Source organism: Taudactylus pleione, unplaced genomic scaffold, assembly GCF_031769625.1.
Source record: "Taudactylus pleione unplaced genomic scaffold, aTauple2 ptg001559l, whole genome shotgun sequence".
Taxonomy (NCBI): domain Eukaryota; kingdom Metazoa; phylum Chordata; class Amphibia; order Anura; family Myobatrachidae; genus Taudactylus; species Taudactylus pleione.
In genome coordinates, this window is record NW_028285956.1 from 611,776 (window position 1) to 629,913 (window position 18,138).

Genomic DNA, 18,138 nt, shown 5'->3' on the forward strand with positions numbered 1-18,138 from the left:
ACCAAACAAAATATTTCTGATATGCTGAGAAGGAGTGTGATCTGTACTATATTACCCAGTAAGAAAAAGCTGAATCTCAAAAGCTGGAGTTTAAACTGACAAAATAATGACTATTGATTCTAATGTAATAAGAAAGTCACATGTATACAACATACCCTATTAAGATGGATCCAGGTGGTTTGCTGTCTTTGTCTTGCTCCCATGCCCCAGCTGACCTCTGGCTGGAGTGTGAAGTCTTGTGTTTCTTCCTATTTGCCTTGTCTGTAGAGCTTGTCTGTCGCTTTCCTTTGCTTTTTGCTTTATGTGTTGCTGATGCAGTAGCTCTTTGTAGACCAGAAGCTGCAGAAGTTGTGTTTGATTTAATCACTTTGCGCTCAGAATCAGACATTGGCTGGACTATTGAGGATCTGTAATCTGAACTACAAACTGAATCAGGCAGGATTGGCGGTCTGCTGCTGAGCAATCTGTTCATTTGATGGGCGATTGGAAATGAGCAGTCCGAGTCATTCAGTGTCTGGGACAGAGTCATACTGACAGGTTTGGAAGTGGGTACCACACATAGGCTAGACGTGGTTGCCATTGTAGCTGTGGTGGGACTCTGAGAAAAAATCCCTGGCGCAGAAGAGAGAGTCACATGATTATCCTGAATACCCAAACTCTGCGAACTGGTCTTTATAAGGAAGTTGCTAATTGAACCAAGATCAGAAGGACCTAAAATCCCGGGACTGGTTAGTGTGACATGACCTGTGACTGGAGGAGCAGCAGCAGTTGCCTGCATCGATACAACATTTAGGACTGGAGAGCCTGCAGCAATTGTCGGTGCCTGGCCTGTAAGATGCCCAGGATCCAATCCAATGACACTGGGGGCAGTGCTAACAGAGTTGGATGTTCCTACACTTTGCGGAAGCAGGGGAGTCTGATCAAAGTACATGACACCAGATTTGGATCTCTTAATAATGTTAGGGATATTGCGGTGGGCTGCAGTATTTCCAAGACTGCCTAAGTCAATTAAACTTGGGTGGTTTGATAAGCTTCCAGAAAGCTGCGGGGTTGTAAAATTAATTAATGTCATATTGGAGACCATTTCAGGGGCATGCCTTAAGGCAGGTGCAACAGAAGGTGCCAACTTTTTGTTTTTCTTGGTGTGTAGGCGTGAAATCTGCCTCTTCTTAGCCATACCAGAAGATGGAGGGTTTGAGGTACCACTCAAATCTGACCTTTGTCCAGATTCTGAAACCAGAAGTTGGGCCTCAGGCGATTGTTGAACTCCAATAAGAAGACCCGAAGGCTGGTTGGTGAGGCCTGGCAAGAATGCAGCCTGGGGTGCTGCAGGAAAGGGTTGCAGGTGTGGGTGATGAGACACTGGGAGAAGACCCTTGCTGGCTGAGGGAAAAGGTGAGGTTAGGGAAGGATTTAAAGTGGTGGCTAAAGTAAGTCCTCCTCCCATTGGCCCCAGGACTGGTACATCTCCATCCATTCGGCTTGACCCCGAAGACACAGATGGGGTAAGCTGTATTTTTTGAGTAACACCATTAGGCAAAGTCTGAAGGACATAGAGCGGTTGCATATTCTGATTAAGCACAACTAAACTGTCAGTTGTAGATTTGAGGTGAGGGGGTGTGCTCTGTATGGCAGTGTTTGGTAGCTGTGATGGGCCAGGACTATCTGAGTTGCTTGGGATGTATTTTTGGTTTTGAATTGGCACAGTGGGAGACACTGGAACTTGCAGATTTGGTGTACCACTATTCCGCGTTAGCTCTTGGCCCCCTGTATGGTCCACCTGTCCACAGGGAGGGCTGGAAATGTGCTCAGAGTCCACATGTGGAATATATCTATCCGGTGTCATGTGTCCTTCAGTTTGGTCTACGCTTTGAGTCAAGAGAGTTGAATCTCCTTCATCAGAGGTCACAGTTTTTTCTGTTACAGTCACCCTTTTTTCACCTGTGTCAGGGGTGGGTATAGATAAAAGAGAATGGTCACCAGGAGAAGACAATTGGGATTCCGGCATTACGCTTAGTCTACTATGATTCTGGCTTGGCAGTGCTGGACTGCGAGTGGTCAGCACAGAGAGGTCAGAGGGCAGCTCTAGGGGCAGTTCAAACTGCTCCTCTGCTGACATGTTGGAAGGAACAGCACCATCCACAGGCTCAGATGATGGAAGTTGTTGGGAGAATACCTCAAATAAACCCATATCTTTGCCACGGTTGCTATCCAACCCCAAACCATCCCCCAATGTCAGTAACTCAGATGAGGACGATTCCGGACTTTCTCCTAATGCTTGCATGGATGGTGTGTTCTTTAGCACAAAGTCCATAATGTCAATAGGAAGGATGTTCCCACAGTCATCACTATTGTTATTGTCAGAATCAGATTTTAGCAGCTCCGAGTTGAACGTGTCCAACAGGTTTTTATCAGATCCACCATGACTTCGCCGTGAAGAGTCCATGCTCAGCTGTGACTCCAGAGAGTCCTGCTTTACAGGATGACAGTTGTCCATTTTGGTGTCTGACCCCTTGCTACCCTTGCCTGTATGAGCTTTTCCCAACTGTTCCTCTGGGGCAGCTAGCTTCTCTGCTCCATTTTGTTTGCTACCCCTTTTTCCTGTATGTCCAGCTTTCCCTGTAGTAGTAGTGATGCTGACATCGCTTTCTGCACCATCATCTACTCCGTCAAGTTGGGGAATTCTGTGAAGGTTTCGATCTTCTTCTCTGAACAGCGAGCGTGCACCCAGCCGTTCATCCCTAGAAGCGGACACTACAGTCCTAGAAAAGTTATAATAATACATGTCGTCATCTTCAGAAGAGCTTGGGTCATCTGCACCATCGACTTGCCCCTCTGCTGATCTTTTCCCCCGCTTCTTTCCTGGAGTGCTGCTACAAAAGGGGAGATCTTCCTCACCATAGGAACGTACACCATACAGAGGTGTTAATCCAAAGAACATGTTAGAACGCGCTCTTGCACTCCGCCTTGGATAACGCCTTTTATAGGAACCATCTTCCTGGGCCTTACTTCCATCTTGGAGAAGTAGGCTGGAGTCCTGAGCAGGATAAGCATTGCCGGCTTGATGCTCAGAGTCTGTGGTTGGGCTTCTGTGATTTGCGGCAATACCGTCAGTATTATCAGGATTATCTTGCAGCTTTGCTAGGTCAGGCAGATCTGTAATCTCACGAGGAGACACTGCTTGTTGGTCCAACTTCCTATCACTTGTGTTGTCAGTCCCTATCATTGATTGTAATGTTTTAACAGTGCTAAGAGAGGATGTTTCGACCTTTGGGCTTACTGCACTAAGAGCAATCTTATCTGCATTCTTGTTCTGGGCATGCACTTTGAAACTTGCAGTGTTTGACGCCAAATGATTTCCATTAGTGTTTGCTTGTCTTGGGCAGTCACCTAGCGCATGTTCAGTGTCAGTAGTGGGTTTACTGGAATGTTTTTCCTTGGAGTTCTCCAGCAGCTGATTCTTTGACTTTGCCTGTCTTTCTTTGTGTACTGCAATGCCTCGACTAACAAAAGGAACATGCGCTCCTTTAACTTCCTCAGAGTTCGCCGTTTTATCAGCCTGGTAAACATCCGTATGTTGATCCTTTTCTCTCTTTACTGTCCTGTGGTACGGTTGAGCAGAAGACGACCTGGAGCCGAGCATCACTGAAGCACTGTCCTTCGCAGGGCCAGCTCTGCCTGTGCTTGAGTTTGGGCTGGACATACCTTGTGGCTGAGAAGGTACCTTAGGGCTGGTTTGATTAGTAGAAGGGTCAGAGGTTCTCTGAGAAGATGATTTTACCTTTTCAGTTTTGGGTGTTGTAATTTTTACCAGAGTATCTAAGGAGCTAGTTTGCCTCACTTCCACTTGTGTGTCCACTTCTAGCCCTGGAGTTCTGCATCCATTGCTGTGTGAACCGCTGCTCTGAACTGCAGTAGCAGAAAAAGTTTCTCCTGATTCTGCGCTGTTACACTTATGATTTGCCAGAGTGACTGTTGTGTCTGCTGGAGATGAATTAAGTCTGGTGGTGTCAGTTTGGGAAGGGTAAATCAAGCGTTGCTTCTGAGGCTGCGGCGAGATGGACGAGGCACTATGTCTGCGTGAGCCTATGCTACGGAGGCCAGAAGAGAGCAGAGGGTCGCCAACAGTAACTATTTCATGTGTAACAGGGCTACCTAAAAAATTAAAACAAATATTATCAACAGTAGAAAACACCGTGGGGGAGATGTATCAAAACATCTAAAGAGTGGATAAGTGGAGAAGATGCCTATAGGTACCAATCAACTTCTACCTATCATTTTATAGCATGTAAAACTTCTCCACTCATCCACTTCCCTGTTCTTTAGAAAGCGTACTACACTTTTCCCCTATAAAACTACATATATCAGAAATGTTAAAAACTAGAACTACCATTTAAATGCTAGTGTATGTGTGCAAGAGTGAGAGCGCGAATTCCTGTTAATGCAGGAAGAATTATTTTAAAGGATGCTCACCCTGTCCCATATAGCAGCCGTTATATCCCATATAGCAGTCCACAGCTTAATAGAAAGTCTTAAGTACTAATCTTATCTACTTTTCCCCTATAGAAATTGAGTTACAAAAAACAACAAAATCAAAGTACAAGCAATCTTACCTGCTGATGGAAGAGGTCGAGGAGAACGTTGATTAGGAGAGTATCTAGGTGTACGGACCCTACTCCCACCATGTCGAGAAGAGACCCAGGAGCTGGGAGCTGAAGAGGAAGAAATTTGATCCGAGGAAGGGAGACCAACAGAATCTAAACATTTAATTTGCTGTGGACTGAATCCTAGGGAAATAGAAAAAACTATTTGTAAATTAATTTACTGCGAAAGAGTATGGTGCAAGCTACCGTAGGATTATGCATGTTATTGCTGCCATAATAACATGGAGAAGAAAGTCTGTGCTGACCAGTCACACACACCTAGTGGCAATAGGATGTAGCTGCACACAAAACTAGGGAAGCTGACCACTTATGATTCTGGCCCTTGCACATCCTAGTATAGATCAAGAGGTCCAATGATTCCCCTTCATGATAGAATCAATCTATTATAACCTAATAATAGACCCTTTTGAATGTCATACTTGCTGACGTAATGTTTGAAAACACTGATTGGCCAGCTACAAACTTATGAAAGGACAATAGTCCCATATATTTGCTGGTCTGGAAAACTGGGATTACCATCAACGTTCTACTGAGGATGGACCCCATGTCTAGAAGATACCTACATGCAGTGGTACTGGTTCCATCAGGTGGCCAATCAAATACAGTACCTACTTCACATTAATCCCACCAACAACTAACACAACTTTATTAAATACATGGGTTGACATAGAAAGAGGGAAGGGATAATCCTGTGTTTTGGCATGAAAGGTAGAAACCATCTTTGTTCCAACTCATCAGTCATGAGAACAAATTCTTATAACAAAGTACACAGATTAGAATAAACAGTATGTACATGGGTAGAGAACTAGCTGAAGGATAGACACCAGGGTGGGCATAATCAGAACATATTCAGATTGTGCTAACTTTGTGAGGTTTCAGAGGAATCAGTATTGGGACTTGTATTTTAATATTTCTATAAACAATATTGCATATGGGCTAAAAGCAGGAAAAATAAAATGCAGTTGCACACTCTATGCACCTGCATTTAATTTTTTCTGCATTTTACTACAAGTCTCAGCATGGTAGAACCTCTCCCTTTACCCTACAAATGTCTATAAAGTAAGGTGTCCAAATCTGCAAAATTGAGAACTGTTAGACAGGAAGTGAAAGGATCTCATTTTATTAAGGCAGAAAGAATACCAAATTTGGGTGAGAAAATGGTATACAAGATTTCACACTGATCAATGTAAGGTGGAACTGCAGTTTCCCCCAGATAGATTCCAAGAAATAGATTAAATAATGAATACCAGTATCCTCTATTCTCATCATCTTATCTGGGGTACACTGGTAACCTTGGGGACATTCCCAAGCTGCCCCTAGCAACTGTGCAATAAGCCTGTCCGGCCAAAGCAGTCAGCTGTTGAAACCAATACAGAAAAATTGGCTGCTTGAGCAGGAACAAAAATTCGATTTTGGTACTTACCGTAAAATCCTTTTATCTTTGTCCATCTGGAGTTATGGTGGCTAGAGGGGTTGGCTCAGGAGATCAGTCACTAAAAAGTTAAGTGTTAGGTCCTGTGGAGGTGGGAGGGGATAGAGGGGTGGAGCCTAAGTGTTATTTTCTAAAAAGGCCGCATGGAGGAATAACAATTAAGTATAACAGGAACTACATAATCAAGAGAACAAAAAGGACAGATAATACAAAACAGCAAATCAGGGAGGTAGCACAGTGGAAGGATTGGAACAACGTCCGGTAGAGCCGCAGGAAAAATCTTCCACCCAAAACTAGCATCACCAGAACCAAAGGATCATGGGGTAGATGTATGAAGCAGTGAAAAGAGTGGAGATGTGTGCCAGTGGAAAGGTTGCTCACGGCAACCAATCAGCTTTGAGGTTGCATTGATCAAGTACATTCTATAAAATGAAAGGGTAGAAGCGGATTGGTTGCTATAGGCAACTTCTCCACAGACACACTTGTCCACTCTTTTCACTGCTTCATACATCTACCCCCAGGTCACTGCCCCACACAGCTATTCAACCAAGGCTCCATGGTGAACCGCCCAGGAGGCCCAAACAGTTCCAGTGGAATGAGCCTGAAGAGAAGGCAGAACAGGCTTATCCACAGACATGTAAGTTTGATGTATGATCGGGGAAATCCACCAGGCATTGGAAGCCTTGGATGCCAGCCAACCTCTCTCAGAGGCATCAATTAAGACCAAAAGTGAATCCGTTTGTCGAATTAGAGATGTATGTTCAAAGTAGATCCTCACAACCCGGACCACGTCCAAAAGCCCTAAAGATGCAGGACCAGAAGTCGTGGCCGGCACGGGAAAAGCCGGAAGAACAATATCCTGGTTCAGATGGAACTTGGAAACCACCTTTTAGCGTTCCCACTAGGCTGTTTTAGCGGGACGCAGCGCCCTGCCCTCCTTCTGGAGGGCAAAAAGCACTCTGCCCTCCAGAAGGAGGGCAAAAAGCACCCTGCCCTCACAGCCTGCGGGTGCAGTCTTCACCCACAGGTCACAGTGTCCCGCGGGTGGGGAAATGTGCGGTGACCCGGTCACCACCGGAGAATACACGCCGGGCGCATGCGCCCGTCATCTATTCTCCCTGTAGGCAGTGCTTGGGGGCTGCCCGGCGTGTCCGTAAGTGCTGAGCACGCCCCCAAGAGTGATGAAAAGGGGACGTGTCCCCTTCAACGTAAGGTATCTCAACTCCACCTTCAACGTAAGGTATCTCAACTCCACAAACTCAAGATGATCGAAGGAAGGCAACTGAAGAGCCTCCAATTAATTTGAATAGCAGGAATGCTCCTGCATTGCTTATGAAGAGTTCTGTTGTGAACTCTACTGGAGGGCAGGAAGAAGCGTTTACCTGTGCTTCTCCCACCGTGACTGCCCTTGGGTTTCGGTGCTCCCCAGAGATGAGGTCCCCAGCCAATGTCCTGTGGGTGGCAAGGAGTGCCTAATAGGCACTGCAAGTACTAACTCGTGGGGACTAGGACTGTGGGGCTCCAGGTGCCATGGCTGGAACAGAGACGGGGGGGGTCATTCAATCCTTCCCACTGCTGTCCTGCCCTGCTTCTCAGGACACACTGCAGCCCAGGAACATGTCCAGGGAGGGACATTTACTTAGTAATTATCCCCCCTGTGGTCATTGTTGCGCTGTTTTTTATTCAGCCCTGGTGGGAGTAGCTGTCTTTGCTACTACTGTATCTCCTCTCTGCCTTGGGGTGGCCGCTAGAAGTTTGCCTGTTTTTAGCCCCACCCCGGTCCACGTCCATCTGAAGAAGTGGCAGCCGAGATGGTGCAACCACCTGGTTGAAGGAGTATGGATCGAGTACTATGTAGCGGACCAAAAATTGCTCAGCCAGGGGAAGCCCACAGGGTGCTCACTGATCTGGCAGAATGTCCTTTAATATTGTAAGTAAAAGGTTTCCCTGCCACAGTATAAGAATGCTGAATCACAGAAGTTACCTACGTTCCAGATCATCAATTTTTCTTAACACTATTGTCATTGTGACAAATGTTCAATCACCAAACCACAGTTGACTAGCAGTGACATCCACTGGACCAAGAAAAGGCCAAAATAATGTTTTCCATTTAAATTTAACTCTAAATCAAGTTTCAAGGTTCAAAAGTAGATTGTTGAAATGCCTTCAACACTAAATTTAAGTCCAAGGGTATAGCTGAGGACTGAATGGCGGTTGCAAAAGTGCTACACCCTGCAAAAAATGTCTACACTTTCCAAAGAAAGGCTACCCTTTTCTGGAACAAAGTGGAGGACAAAAATATGAACCTTTTAAGAACTTGATGATGTATCACCATCATCTGCAGTGGAAATGAACCACTGAACCTGGTAATGTAGCAGATGGGCTCTCACCACAACCTCCACCATGTGGGCAGAATGCCTGTCCAGCAGTTTGTATGAGTACTTGGTCAGTGGTTTCTTCATCAACCAATCCTGTCTTCCACGTGGAGCTGCTAACTGCCATCTTAGATTATTGTGCACCTCGCGAACTGTACACAGAGTTTATGTGAGACTGTTTACTTGGCAACTTAAAAAGTCATATCTCAATCTGGATTGGATTACGCTCTTTATCCACCATAATAGGAAAACAGAAATGAAAGCAGATGCAAAGTGAAGTAATGAGACAGAACCAAGCAGATACAGTGGCTAACAAAAGTCAATAGATTTGTCTGTCTTACAAATTACATTTACACAGATTGCTCCAGCCAGTATGTTTACTGAAAACCAATAGGCTCTTAAAGCAATGAAAAATGTTGGTTGCATAAGTATTCAACCCCTGCAGACTAGTACTTAATAGAACCACCTTTTGCTGCGATAGTAGCTTTATATCAGTTGGGATAAGATTCTACAAGGTTTGCACACTTTGGGGGTGACTGTTTCACAATTTTCTTGCAGATTTGCTCATTTACAATAATGCTCAATTGCATTAGATCTGGACTTTGACTTAACCATTGTAGCACATTCACCTTTTTGTTTTACAACCAGTGTTGCTTTGGCCTAGTGCTTGGTATCATTGTCCTCCTAAAAAGTGAACTCTCTCCCTAGCTTTAGTTTTCCAGCTGACTGAAGCAGGATGTCTTGCAATATCTCCTTATATTTTACACCAACCATCAATCCTTCAATTTTAACAAGAGTCCGCACGACATCCAAAGAGGCCTCCTCCAGTGAAGAATTAGGAACCTGAAAAGAAGGAACCACAATCTCCTGATTGATGTGGATCATAGATAAAACTTTAGGAAGGTAGCCTAGTCGCGTTTGAAGGACAGCTCTGTCCTGGTGAAGATCAGAAACCGGTAGCGTCAGGACAATGCGCTTAAGTCCGACACTACCTGGGTAGAAGATATGGAAAGAAGGAAGACAGTCTTCCAGGTAAGCCAACGAATGTCCGTGTCTAAAGGCGCAAAAATACATGGAGTTCCAGAATGTTGATCAGCAATTGGCTCTACTGAGACCTCTGGAGCCACCACAAGACGGAGTGACGCATTTCCTGAGTTCATTGTGGCTGATCGAGCCACAAACGTGCGCGCTTTGTGCCACGATACGCGCATTTTGCGCGTCCCTGACCGCGGGAGTGCATCTCTATTCAATCCTATGGAGACGCAAATGCGCGTTTCAGATCGCAGGAGTGCGTCTCCCATTAATTTCTATGGAAACGCAAATGTGCCTCTCCAATCGCGGGAGTCCATCTCGCGCCACAAATGGTGCGATTTGTTGCGCTACAGACAAGGATGTAGTTGGGCATATCTGTATAGATGGGATTTGTTCCACCAGGCTACAATCTCCAAACTGGAAAGGCCATTAATGAAACTGGGGATACTCCACCATGTCGAAGGTGGAGACTAGAGAGCCCAGAATGCACATGCAAGAGTGAATTGACACCCGGCAGTGATGCAGAAACAAACGAATCCTGGACTGCAAGTCCCAAACCTTGTCTGCTGGGAGGAACACCCAATGAGCCCTGTAGTCCAGCAAGGCCCCCAAATGCACCATTTCCTGAGAGGGAGTCAGCAAGGATTTCTTCCAATTGATGACCCATCCGTGAGCCTGGAGAAAATACACTGTGACCCGGATGTGGTCCCGAAGAACCTCCGGAAACTGGGCCAGGAGAAGCAAGTCGTCCAGATAAGTAAATATTCGGATTCTCCTGCTCCGAAGATGAGCTGTCAAGACCTTCGTGAAGACACAAGGAGCCGTGTAAAGTCCAAATGGCAAAACCCGAAACTGGAAAAGACCCTCCTGGACTGCAGATCTGAGAAACAGATGGTGACTGAGACGGATAGGAACATGCAAATAGGCACCCTGGATGTCTAAAGGAGGCCATGAAGTCCCTTGGCTCCACGGCTAGTATACTGGAGCAAAGTGATTCCATTCGGAACCTGGGAATCCTCAAGTACCTGTTGATACACTTCAGGTTGAGAATCGGTCTGAAAGACCTGTTCGGCTTCCGGACCAGAAACAGACTGGCATAGAAGCCCATGCTCCGCTGAGACGCGGGAACACTAACAATTATCCTGGAGGCCAATAGAGAGCGAATGGACTCCCTTCAAGGCTCCTGCTTTCTCTCGATCCAAAGGAAGACCTGTGGAAAAAGATCCAGAAAGGTCAACGCCTAACCCTGGGAGACAACCCCTCTCACCCAAGCGTCCTCCATGGTCGCCTTCCAAATTTCGGAAAAAAGAAGCCGGCCTCCCACGCTGGTGACCCCCAGGTGGAGGCCAGCCCCATCATGCTGCAGGCTTATCGACTGGCTTATCAGCTGGGCGTCTGGTAGACCAGGGTTGCTTACCTGCTAGTCTAGAATTTTTAGCAAAGGATCCCTGAGACTCGAGAACGACAAGCCTTTGGCCTTACCCTGCGGCTGAAACAAGCGAAAAACAAGAGATATGGTAGGAACTTACCTTTGTTATCTCTGTTTCTACGAAGTCCATAGGGTCCACAGGGTGACCTTGGGGGTATAGCTGGATCCTGGATCCTCGGGCACCACGGAGTTAAAGCTTTCAGCTGCTCCCAGGATGCACTTGGGTCCAACCTCCCCTATACCCCGCCCCCGAGCCACAGGCACCTCAGTTGGTAAGCAGCCCAGGCCGGAGGAGGAGACGAAACAGAGAGAAGGAAGACTGGAACACACAAGAACCATACTCACAGAAATGGGAGACGGAAAACTGGTGACCAGTCACAGAGCCCATATGAAGCCAGGTGCGTCAGGGCGGGTGCCCTGTGGACCCTATGGACTTCGTAGAAACAGAGATAACAAAGGTAAGTTCTTACCATATCTCTTGTTTTCTACTTCAGGGTCCATAGGGGTCCACAGGGTGACCTTGGGGATGTTCTAAAGCAGTCCAACTAAGGGCGGGGACGCTCCTGTGCTGATAGGAGAACCCGGCTCCCAAAGGATGCATCCTGAGAGGCAAAGGTGTCAAACGCATAGAACCTCAAAAAGGTCTGAATGGAAGACCAGGTGGCCGCCTTACAGAGCTGAACAGCAGAGGCGCCACGGCTAGCAGCCCAAGAAGGGCCCACAGACCGAGTGGAATGAGCCTTAACAGAGGCTGGAACAGGTAAACCCTCCTGCATATAAGCCTCAATAATAACAGAACGAAGCCAACGGGCTAGAGTCTGTTTGTTGGCAGGCCAACCCCTCTTGTGAAAACCAAAGAGGATAAACAAAGAATCCGACTTCCTCACAGAACTAGTCCGGTCCACATAAACCTGGAGTGCACGGACAACGTCTAAGGAAGCCTCCCCAGCCGAAAGATCAGGCGACTGAAAGGCTGGTACAACAATTTCCTGATTAATGTGGAACCTGGAAACCACCTTAGGCAGGAACTCAGGACGAGTGCGAAGCACCGCTCTGTCCTGATGAAAAATCAGAAAAGGGGGACGACAACAAAGCGCCCCCAAACCTGAAACCCTCCTGGCAGAAGCAATTGCCAAGAGGAAAACAGTTTTAAAAGTTAGCCACTTGAGCTCCACTGACTCCAAGGGCTCAAAAGGCGGACCCTGTAAGGCCCGAAGAAACACCGCCAAATCCCACGGGGCCACAGGTGGCACAAAGGGAGGCTGGATTCTCAAAACTCCCTGGAAAAAGGTGTGTACGTCCGGCATAGCAGCGATCCTGCGCTGGAACCACACCGACAGAGCAGACACGTGCACCTTCAGCGAAGAAAGACGTAATCCTAACTCCAAACCCGACTGAATGAAAGCCAGAATACGCGAAACCCGGAACACCTGGGGATCATAGTTTCTGGCCTCGCACCACTGAAAGAAAGTGTGCCACACTCTGTGATAGATCCTCGCGGAAGCAGGCTTGCGCACCCTCAGCATGGTGGTAATAACGGAGCTAGAAAAACCCCGAGACCTCAGGACGGCTGTCTCAAGAGCCACGCCGTCAAAGATAGTCGACCCAGATCCGGGTGAAGACAGGGCCCCTGAGACAACAGGTCCCGCCGTTGAGGTAGGAGGTACGGAGCGTCGATGGACAGGCTCCGCAGATCGGAGTACCACAGCCTTCTGGGCCACGCCGGGGCCACCAGGATCAGTGTGCCTCCGTCCTGTTTGAACTTGCGCAGGACCCGAGGCAGCAGAGATATCGGAGGGAACAAGTAAGCCATTTCACCGACAGCGCGTCTATCAGACTTGCGCCTGCGTCCCTTGTCCTTGACCCGTACACAGGCAGCTTGTGATTGTGATGGGACGCCATCAGGTCCAGCTCTGGCAGCCCCCACTTGTCCACGAGTAGTTGGAATACCTCTGGATGAAGCGACCATTCCCCGGGATGCACGTCGTAACAGCTGAGGAAGTCTGCCTCCCAATTGAGGACTCCTGGGATGAAAACTGCAGAGAGAGCTGGAAGATAGCGCTCCGCCCAAGCCAGGACGCGGGACACCTCCGACATCGCAGCTCGACTGCGAGTCCCTCCCTGGTGATTGATGTACGCCACCGTGGTGGCGTTGTCTGACTGCACCTGAACGGCCCTTCCGTTAAGAGCGGGGCCGGACAACTGCAGGGCTCTGTATACTGCCCACAGTTCCAGGATGTTGATGGGAAGAAGCGCTTCCTCCGCCGACCAACGACCCTGAAGTGACAAGGAGCCTGTCACCGCCCCCCAACCCCGGAGACTGGCATCTGTGGTGAGCAGAACCCATTCCGGGATCCAAAAGGGGCGCCCCTCTAGGAGATGAGCCGTCTGCAGCCACCAGGCTAGGGACATACGCACCTCCGAGGACAACACCAGCATCTGAGAGCGGATCCTGTGTGGCAATCCATTCCATTCCGAAAGAATCAGCCCCTGCAGGGGCCTGGAATGGAACTGGGCAAACTCCACCATGTCGAATGCCGACACCATGGACCCCAAAACTCTCATCGCTGAGTGCACCGACACTCTGCCACTGCTCAGACAACTGTGAATCCGCAGCTGTAAGAAGGAGACCTTCTCTGGAGTCAGAAAAATCCGTTGCTGACGAGAGTCCAGCAGGGCCCCCAAATGAACCATCCGCTGTGATGGGATGAGGGAGGACTTCTTCCAGTTGATCAACCAGCCGTGCGCCTGTAGACAAGCGACCGTCAGGTGGAGATGCTGGATCAGTACCTCCGGGGAGCTTGCCAGCAAGAGGAGGTCGTCTAGATACGGTAGCAACCGTATTCCCTGGCTCCGAAGATGAGCCGCCATGACCGCCATCACCTTGGTAAATACCCTTGGTGCCGTGGAGAGACCAAAGGGTAGAGCCCTGAATTGGTAGTGGTTGTGGAGAATAGCAAACCGCAGAAACCGTTGGTGCGATGTTGCTATAGGCACATGGAGGTAGGCGTCCTGGATATCCAGGGAGACCATATAGTCCCCTGGTTCCATCGCCAGAATGATGGAACGCAAAGTTTCCATCCTGAATTTGTGAACCCTGAGAAACCTGTTCAGGGACTTCAAATTGAGGATGGGGCGATGAGAGCCATTGGGTTTCTGCACCAGAAACAGCGTAGAGTAATACCCCATCCCACGTTGAGACTGTGGCACGGGTATAATGACCCCCGCCGTCAGCAAGGCCTCTATGGCTTCCTGAACCTGCAAGGCCTTGGTTTTGTCCTGAGAAGGACTTGTGCAAAAAAACTGGCCAGGCGGCCTGTGCCGAAAAGACAGGGCGTACCCCTGGGAGACCACTTCTCGCACCCAGGCATCCGTGGTGGTATTGTGCCAGCACTGGGCGAATTGAAGAAGTCGGCCTCCCACTCTGGGGTCCCCCAGAGGGAGGCCCGTCCCATCACGCAGAAGGCTTATCTTCTTGCTTGGAAGAAGGGCGCCTAGCACTCCAGGCTTGCTTCTTTGGCTTTGAGGCGGTCTTGGGTGCGGACTGCCTCGGGAAGGCCTGACCCTTTGCCTTGCCCTGAACCCGAAAGGAACGAAAGGCCGAGCTCCGGACCTTAGCAGGTGTAGTAGCTGAAGGGAGGAAGGCTGACTTGGATTTTGCCAGGGTATCTACTATTTTGTCCAGGTCCGGACCAAACAGTAATTCTCTATTAAAAAGGTAAGGCCTCCAAGCCTTTCTTTGAATCCGCGTCTGCTCTCCAAGACCGCAACCACAAGGATCTACGAGCAGACACTGCTGCCGCCGAAACCCTAGAGGTCAACAGGCTAGCATCCAACGATGCTTCTCCAATGTAGGAGGCGGCATCTCTCATCTGTCCTAACAACACCCTCTGGACGTCCGGAGCTTCATCCGTAAACGTGTCCTCCAAGGCGTTGGCCCACCCCTCAATGGCCTTGGCCACCCAGGAGATGGCCATGGACGGCCGGGCTACAGCCCCTGAGAGAGAATAAATAGACTTTAGACAAGTCTCCACCTTCCTGTCCGTAGGATCCTTCAGCGAGGATATAGACGGCAATGGCAAAGTAGCACTCCTAATGAGGCGTGTTACATGGGAATCGACTGCAGGCAGAGTTTCCCATTTCTTACAATGCGCTTTGGGAATGGATAATTGGACGCTAAGCGTTTCTGTGGCAGGAAACGCTTACTGGGTGTCTGCCAGGCCACCGCCATGTGATCAGACAAGGGGAACGCTGCAGAAGTAACCTTAGCTTTTTTAAAACTACGATACCTCGACTTGGGAGCGGGTGCCTCATCCTCAATCAGAAGAATGGCCCGCACCGCCTTAACCAGAGCCCGCACATTGATGGAAGACTTAGTGTCTACCTCCTGGACTGAGGCATCTGAGGCTGAGTCATCCTGCACCTCACCATCATCCGAGGACCCATCAGAATCCGAAAGATGCGCAGCCTGCGCCATGACTGAGCGTTTAGATGCCCTGGAGGGCACGTCACTGCGCAACATCGACTGAAAAGCCGAAGATGCTGCCGCCAAATCTTGGACAGTGTGGGAAAGCGCATCCACCCAGGGTGGAGGAGCTGCCACAGGAGCCTGAAACGGCACCACAGCCTGCTGTGCCACAGGGGTGGACTGAATATACATTGGCAACCCCGCATAGGGACCAACAGGCTGAGACCCCGGGGGAGTCTGCAATAATTGTGGGACACCCGGGGAATGGGGGATGGCAGGCAGGGGCAACGCCCTAGTAGGGGCGGCAGTCGGGACCGACAGACGGTCCGCGATGGATACCAGCACCTGGGAAAACATCGCCCATGGTGGCTCCTGCGACATGGGAGGTTTAGACATACCAGGGAGCGCCTGGCACCGTCCGCACAGACCGTCCTGTGACAAATCCTCCCTATCCACTCCTGCAGAACAGCGCCTGCAGGAGAACAATACCGGAGTCCCAGAGTGCTCAATCTCCTCCTCAGACATGACTTAGGAAGAAAACGTGCGCACTCACCAGTGTGCTGAACAACAGCCCACAATATGGTACTGTGTAGCACACAACTGTATGTGACGGACCTCACAAATACGTGACTTATATAGGTGAGGTCTGTAGAAACACCCTTCCCCCGCACACCTGTAGGGCTTGTAGGAGAAGGAAAGGGATAGGTATAGGCTGACAGTAAGTAGAAAAAAGACACAGACAGGCAGCATTAGCAAAAGTCACATACCATGCAGGAAGATATACTCACTGCACCTTTCCACTACAATCAACCTCCCAGATTCAGTGTCTGGGAGGGCTATAGTGCTGTGTACACTGTCCTTGTCGGGGGAGAGGTACACAGGGGGACCGGTCCGCGTGCTCCCTGAGAGTATCTGCGCTGCCACTTAAAGAAAATGGCTGCTGGAGACCTCAGAGGAGGAGTGGCCGAGTAGCTGCAGCTCAGCGACGCCAGACTACGTGCTGAAAGGCGCGCTGAGCTGAGGGGAGGAGCCGCTAGATAGGGAAGGCTTCCTCCCCTGGCTAGCATATTAACCCCCGGGTTGCCGGCCTCCCGCTTGCCGCATAATTTACCCTGGTGGTCTGGCGGGGTATGCCTCCGCTGGAGGGGGGGCCCGCCGCCACCGCTAGCGCCCCCGGTCTGTCCCCTAGACAGGGGGCATGGGACTGCATTTACAAGGAACCCGCGCACCGCCGCTAATCAGCGGTGCGCGGCTTACCTTAATCTCCCCGGCGTCTTCTGGCAGCAGTCCCGGGGGAAGCCAGAGTCCGGCTAGTACAGACTCTGGCTTCCCCCGCCGCGATCCCCAGTTCAGTGCTGGCGTCGCGGCGCCAGCAGGGAGAAGGAGCGGCAGCGTGGGCGTCTGTACAGACAGCCCATCGCTGCCGCTCTGGAGAAAAAAACTATAGTAAAAAAATTTAACTAAGTTAAAATAAAAAGCTTTAGGGGGCTGCTCCTGCAGCCCCCCCCGCAGGGTGACCGAACTCCGGCCGGGCACCATCTTAAACTGAGGTGCCTGTGGCTCGGGGTATAGGGGAGGTTGGACCCAAGTGCATCCTGGGAGCAGCTGAAAGCTTTAACTCCGTGGTGCCCGAGGATCCAGGATCCAGCTATACCCCCAAGGTCACCCTGTGGACCCCTATGGACCCTGAAGTAGAAATTAGAAGATTGCGACCTAGGGGCTGCCCTGGAAGAAGGAAGAAAGGCAGTCTTAGATGCCACCATTGTAGCCACTATTTTATCCAGTTCTGGACCAAAGAGAACATCACCAGAAAAGGGGAGAGCTTCAAGGGCCTTCTTTGAGTCGGAATTCACCCGCAAGGAACAAAGCCATAGGGCTCTTCTAGCTGACACTGAAGAGGCCGAAACCTTAATGGTTAGTATACAGTTGACTCCCCAAGTTAAGAAGCCACCTCACGGATATTATGCTCTACGTGTGACAAAAGTTCATTCCTGTGGGTACCTGAAGTGAGGCCATCTTCCAGGACGTCAGTCCAGCGACCGATGGCTTTAGCAACCTAAGCTGAGTACATAGACTTAAGAAAAGTTTCAAACTTCCTGTCTATTGGATCCTTAAGGGATGCCGTATTAGGAGAGGTATTCTTGACTAGGCGGGCAACATGTGCTTTGACCGGAGGAGGAGACTCCCATTTAGCCCGATCAGCAGCAGGCAGAGGATAAAAGGAATTAATGCACTTAGAAACCTGGAAGGGTATAGGTTGGGAACCAAATCCAGGCACCACGCAGTTAAAGCTTTTAGCTCCCAGGATGCACTGGGTCCACTCTCCCTATAGCTCAGCCCCCAAGCTAGAGGTACCTCAGTTTGTAAGTAGCCAAAGGCCGAAGGTGGAAAGAAAGAGAGAGAAGACTGGAAAACTCAAGAACCATATTCACAGAGAAGGAGACGGGAAACCGGTGACCAGTAACACAGACCATATGAAGCCAGGTGCGTCAGGGCGGGCGTCCTGTGGACCCTATGGACTTCGTAGAAACAGAGATAACAAAGGTAAGTTCTTACCATATCTCTTGTTTTCTACTTCAGGGTCCATAGGGGGTCCACAAGGTTGACCTTGGGGATGTCCCAAAGCAGTCCTTATAAGGGTGGGGACGCTCCTGTGCTGAGAGGAGAATTCGTGCCCAAAGGAAGCATCCTGAGATGCAAAGGAAACCAATGCATAGAACCTTAAAAAGGTGTGGACA

At 49.4% G+C, this 18,138-nt stretch overlaps 1 protein-coding gene across 1 annotated transcript in view; it reads right to left on the bottom strand.

The window, feature by feature from the left end:
* The window catches only part of KMT2A (lysine methyltransferase 2A), a 104,708-nt gene that overhangs the window by 25,539 nt on the left and 61,031 nt on the right, over positions 1-18,138 (bottom strand). The window contains exons 25-26 of the mRNA XM_088464002.1: positions 4,614-4,787; positions 156-4,155 (exon numbers count right to left, since the gene is read on the bottom strand). Coding sequence (XP_088320128.1) covers positions 156-4,155; positions 4,614-4,787 — 4,174 coding nt within the window. The remainder of the gene's footprint in view (positions 1-155; positions 4,156-4,613; positions 4,788-18,138) is intronic.